The 6,000-nt window shown below is 40.6% G+C and overlaps 1 protein-coding gene across 1 annotated transcript in view; it reads left to right on the top strand.

Moving 5' to 3' along the window:
• Window positions 1–413: 413 nt before the first annotated feature.
• The window catches only part of LOC117819712 (LIM domain only protein 7-like), a 67,465-nt gene continuing 61,878 nt past the window's right edge, over window positions 414–6,000 (top strand). Inside the window, exons 1-2 of the mRNA XM_034693135.1 lie at window positions 414–672; window positions 926–1,042. Of these exons, the coding sequence (XP_034549026.1) occupies window positions 974–1,042 (69 nt within the window). The 5' untranslated portion in view covers window positions 414–672; window positions 926–973. The remainder of the gene's footprint in view (window positions 673–925; window positions 1,043–6,000) is intronic.

Genomic DNA, 6,000 nt, shown 5'->3' with positions numbered 1-6,000 from the left:
GAAAGTGACCAGAGTTCAGTGTTTGCACTAAAGTCAATAGTTCTTAGGTCGTGCAGTACACTCACATCACTGCTGGGTGGCGGTGTAGGAAAGATATTTGTTTATTAAGTAGAACTCCTTCAAGTTGAAAACTTTACTTAAAGACAAATCTTTATTTCTAGCTTGTCCACACTTATTGTGGTAGTTTTTTTTTCTTTCGAGAATGTTTTTTCCCCTGTTTATGATTCAGTAAAATAAAAAAGACCGCCTGAAGTCCCAGCAGCAGTGTAGAAGATACAAATCTTTATTTCTAGCTTGTCCACACTTATTGTGGTAGTTTTTTTTTTAAGGGGATATGTTTTTCCCCTAGTAATGATTTAGTAAAGTAAAAAGACCGCTTGAAGTCCCAGCAGCAGTATAGAAGATACAACTCATTCAGCTTAGAACTGCGAACTCCGACTTGAAGCGATCACCTGGAAACTGAGCAAAGACCTGTGGGTGGTCCTCCGACCCCACTTTAGAACAGACCTCACCACAGCCTCCTCCTCATGAAGTTTCAGAGTAGAAAAGCGAGAGCTTTAGAGAGCTCAGGTCGACTCGTTTTACCGCTGCATAGGTGGAGCAGAGCGAGCGTGGAACTATCAACCAAAGAGAAGCAGACAGCAGCGCAGGTGTGTCGGATGAAAGAAACAGGTAAGCAGCAGCAGGAACAGGAACAGTGATGCGGAGGGAGTGTGTTACTGTTACACCTTGCATTCATTCACTGATGACCTGCCTGAAATGAACAATAGGCGGCATTTTTCATGAATGAGGAGAGTGATTATAAGTGCACCCGATCCCTTCTAGACTGCTTGACGGGTTTTTTAAAGTGTCTGCTTTACTTGATCGAACTTTCCCACATTAGTATCACCGGACTTGTACCTTTCACATGCTGTGATACTGCTAGGAAGCCATTGGACATTATCCGGTGCAGCTCGGATAATACGTTCTTGTGATGGAGTGGCGTGAGCAGTCTGCTGTCAGCAGTGATGAAGCCTACATGGAGGCGCAGAGGTGGATAGAGGTGAGTGAACAAGTTTGATTTTTATCTTTCTTGTCATCTTTCTCAGGGTTCTAGCTTTAGAAATGACAGAAAAGTGAGCAAAATGTTAAAATAACTCCCATTTGGCAGTCCAAGACAGTGATATGTCTGTTACTGTCATTGTGTTGTGTTTTCTTTGTGGTTTTCTGGTTTTACTTTATGTTTCATTGCTCCATGTTCTGTGTTTTATCTGTTGCCATTCTTGTCTGTTAAGTGTCTTGCTACCTGTGTTTTCCTGTGGTCTTGAGTGTTGTTTTCCATGTTTCTCGAGTGTTTGAAGAAGTTTTTGTTTTATCTCAGTCTGAGTTTATTGATAATAATAATAATAATAATACATTTTATTTAAAGCGCCTTTCCAAGCACTCAAGGACACTTTACAGGGAGGATAAAACACAATAAAAACAACATGATAAAATAAATAAAAACAACAAGCAAACACCAAGTTAAAATGAAGCAGTGAAGTTAAACAGAGAACAGATGGGTTTTGAGTTTTTTTACTTGAATCCGCACCTTGGTCCTCCCCCTCCTTTCTTCACACGTGACGGAAGACACTAAACACTACAAGAATTGCAACAGATAAAACACAGAACATGGAGCAATGAAACACAAAGTATAACCAGAAAACACAACACAAAAGCAACCCATGACAGTTACTTTACCCATAGATGAGTGTTTAGCCACCCAAAGTTATCAAGTGAGACTTTTATGAGCTTAAAGAAGTTGTAAAACTTGGGTTTGCTTCTCAAAAGATCCTTCAATTGTAAGTATGTTGTTTGTGTTATGGTTATGCACCTCAAATATCATAATAACAAGGACAAACAGATGCATAGGGGGAAGAATCACCCTTGATTGAGTGTCAGGTATCATATCAGATAAGATAAGATAAGATCAGACTTATTACTTCATCATGCAACTCTGAACTACTCCGAGCACTCAAGCGTTCTTATTTGAGTTCAGGCTCATGAATTTGACCCCTTTCGTCATAGTTATCTTTCTGCCTTCTTCGTCAGATCTTGCCCAGACCTGCTCTCAAGCTTTTTATGCTTCCTGGTACAGTAGCAAGTATACAATGTGAAAATCAGCAGAGCAATTAAGGAAACTTTTATGAATTATAAAAGGGTTGTATTGTTCAGGTACAGTGAGGAATGACCAACCCAGATTCCTGGATAAGTGTGTTCCCGTTCTGTTTTTGGCACTTGATGAAGAATGTTTTTCTCTTTGCCATGAAAAGGATGTTGACATTTCTACTCCTAATGTTAAAAGTGAATCAAAAACATAAACTTCAACAAAATGTGTAAAATATGGTTAAAAATGTAAACTTTTAGAATCATTTGTAGTGCAAAAATAGCCACCGACCTCCCAACAAACTTTCCAACAGTCCCTTTTTGTTTCCACAATGTCAAATTATGTTAAGTTTCCATCCAACCTCCAGCCAGACTCTCATTCTTTCTTTCTTTTCTTTACAAGCAAGTGAAATTACGTGTCCTCCTCTCGCAAATTCTCTCCCCAGCAGGGAGGCGTAGAGCAGCAGCATGGCTGTAACTAAACAAATATTGTTCTAATTTCATGAGGGGTGAATCTGAATGCTTGTGATGTGACATCAGTGTCTCTCACACTCACACACTGGCCCATTGTGGTGGCTTTACCTCGTGGGCTGCAGAAGGGGGGGAGTGAGATTAGGGGGGAGTGAGGAGGAAGCTGAATAGGTAAAGGTATGGGCCGATGGATTAGTTTATTAACTGTTTAAGTAAGAGAGGTCTGGCGTTATGGAAATAAAAGAGCAATCAGAGAGCGAGTTCTGGCATGGGGGGGGGGACAGTTTCCCTTCAAAGAGAACACTTTGTGGTTATTGGAGTCTGCTTCTGAATGATTAACAAGCTGCTCGGCTTCACGGCACTTTAAACAGACGCATGTGTGCATGGCGAGGTTGGTGGTATTGTTAAAAAACGAAATGGTCTGGAGCTTGTCACATGGACGCATTCCTGCATTAGCTGCCATGGCTGTGAACATAGTTCCCCTCAGATCTGGCCAGCTGTCAGCACAGGGCGCCGCGTCCCACAACCACAGGGCCGACTGGAATAATAGAGGTCCTTGTTAATTGAATAGAAAAGGCTGTAAGTGCGACTGTTATGACTGTCAAGAACAAGTGGCAGTGTTTATGCAACCCAAAGGTCAGAGGAGTATGCATATGGCCGCCTCTAAACACAAACACAGCCAGTTATGAATAATCAGTTTGCTTCTTGTCACATTTAGTCAGTGTCAGTGCCATTTCTGGTTTCACTAATGGTGTCACAGCACACGTAAGTCATTACAATGATAAACCACAAGCATAGGGACCTGTGCCAGGAACATCATGCCAGTGTTTCGAGACCAGAGTTCAAAATGCTTCCTCTTAGGAAGGTGTTTCAAAGAATTCTTGTGATACCTCTTTAAACAGGTTTTAGGTAGAGTTTCATTACAGCCATTGATCTAGTTTGAGGTCATGTAGCAACAAAGGCTTTAATCTTTAATCTCTATCAGATTTCAGCTCTACTTTTGATTTGGCTCACAGCTTTTTTGTGTGTTTGGCTGGTTGAAGAAGTCTGGAATTAAGCGGCCAATCAAAGGCAACACATTCCTCTGGAGGTGTTGAAGTTTTTTTAAATTCCGTGTAACACTGAACTTGTTGCAAGACTCTTAAAGATTGGGACTGATATTGAACATGCTAAGATTAAGAGATGCATCAACAAGTATTTAAGTTGTCAATTAATCTGCTTTAAAAAAAAGAAAAAAAAGGGAAAAAATGCAGATTTTAAAATCCCAGAGCTCATCAGAAACCTTGGGATAATTTATTGTGTGATACCACTGGTACCAGCGTTAAAAATATTCAAATCAACAGGGATTAAAACTTAAAACCAACAATGTAAACACAATGCAATCAATTGTTCAAGAGGCTCACACAATTTTAAATCAACAGCCCAAATGATTCGACTAACTAATCTTCCTTCTGGGACGGCTGTGGCTCAGTGGGTAGAGTCGGTCGTCCATCAATCGGTAGGTTAGCAGTTCGATCCCAGCTCCGACAGTCACATGCCGAAGTGTCCTTGAGCAAGACACTGAACCCTAAATGGCTCCTGCTGTTGTTAAGCAGTGTGTGAATGTGTACGAATGACATTAGCTATTACTGATGGTCCCTTACTATATAGCATTCTCTACCATCAAGTCAAAGTCAAGTCAAATTTATTTACAAAAGCACATTTTAAAAACACAGCAGAAGCTGACCAAAGTGCTGTACAATACACAAAAAAACACAAAGTGAGACCAAACAAGCAATCATTTAAAACGAGACAAACAAACAACAAGGAAAGCACAGCATTGGAAATGAGAACCTATTCAGGGCTAGAGGACTCAAATGCTAAAATATAAAAGTGTGTTTGAGGCGAGTCTTAAAAGAGTCGACAGAGGGGGCGGCCCTGAGTGAGGAGGGGAGACTGTTCCAAAGACGCGGGCCTTCACACTAAAAGCATGGTCGCCCTTCAGTTTATATTTTGACCGGGGAACTGCCAGGAGACCCATGTCGGAAGACCTCAGAGGCCTGGAGGTTTTGTAAGGGCTCAGGAGGTCCCTTATATACCCACTCAGTGAGTGAATGGGTGTGAATGGGTGAATGGAATAAGTAGTGTAAAAGCACTTTGAGTGATCAGAAAGACTAGAAAAGTGCTTTATAAGTACAAGTACATTTACCATTCTTTAAATACTGAATATATTGCTTAGGATAACCAACAAAATAAGTGAATCATCATTAAAGGTCAAAATAATTTAGAGTCAAATATGAGCCAGAGTGAGGCTAGAATGCTGAGCAATTGGTTACAATTGCCCAAGACAGATATTTATAGCAGCTGAATAAAAAAGAGAGAGCAGCTAAAGTCTTGTTATCAATACAAACCAACTTCCATTCAACTTCACCGTGTTGATTTTCTGGCTGAAATCTTGAGGTTGGATATTTCAAAACACCATCAGCTTGGCTAGATATCAGGGTTAGAGAACATGTTTTTGTATCCCCCCTTTAATTAACACACCCTTTTAAAACTGGATCTGTTGTTTGTTGTCCTCATTTATCCGTCCAGTAACTTGTTGGTCCTTCTGCCCTCGACCCCTCATGAATTGCTCTCCGTGACCCCTGTGGCTCCCTCTCTGCGTTGTTTATCATACCAGGATCTAACTGACTGGACTGATCATTAGTCACCTCACTGTAGCTCCATTCTGTGTCTTTGACTGTCATGATTGAGAGCAATTAGAAACTAGGACACATGCATTCAGATGAAATCACGTGAAGCAGAAATCTGACACAAGCAGCCATTCACTTGCAGATACATGTTGATGCAGCTCTTTCATTCTCAAATTTGGGTCCTGCCTATACTGATGTCTGCCTCGGTGGTAAATGTTACTTGAGCCAGTTCCCTGAAATATTTGTATAATGTCCCAGCTGACCTTCCATGACCCCTGCCCTGTGCAGAAGGAACAAAGAATTGTAGGAACAATTAGTGGTGGGGGGGCTGCACCCGCACAAACCTTGAATGCTGATTTGCCTCAGTGCCCTGCATGAATAAACAATAGCTGTGGTCACGGACCCACAGACTCCTCGATTCTTCCAAGACACCATTCTTGGTTCACTGCAATAATAATAATTAATTTCACACATGTTTAGGAACACTTTAACTCCATAAACCCCAGCACAGTTTAAATAGTTGCTGCATCTCACTGAGAACCCTCCCTTAAATGGGCGGTTATTAACTCAATCCAAACACAAAAATCAAAAACTGATCGAAATTGTCAAAAAAAGTTATAATGATTTCGCAAATCACAACTTTATGTGTATTTTATTTCATATATGTAGCATTTTTAAGATATATATACTGAGTTTGGGGCAAAACCATTTTTAAAAACCACTTACATTTTGT

The sequence above is a fragment of the Notolabrus celidotus genome, chromosome 10 (genome assembly GCF_009762535.1).
Source record: "Notolabrus celidotus isolate fNotCel1 chromosome 10, fNotCel1.pri, whole genome shotgun sequence".
NCBI classification, from domain to species: domain Eukaryota; kingdom Metazoa; phylum Chordata; class Actinopteri; order Labriformes; family Labridae; genus Notolabrus; species Notolabrus celidotus.
The sequence above is the reverse complement of the archived record's forward strand: the minus strand, read 5'-3'. Positions and strand labels throughout refer to the sequence as shown.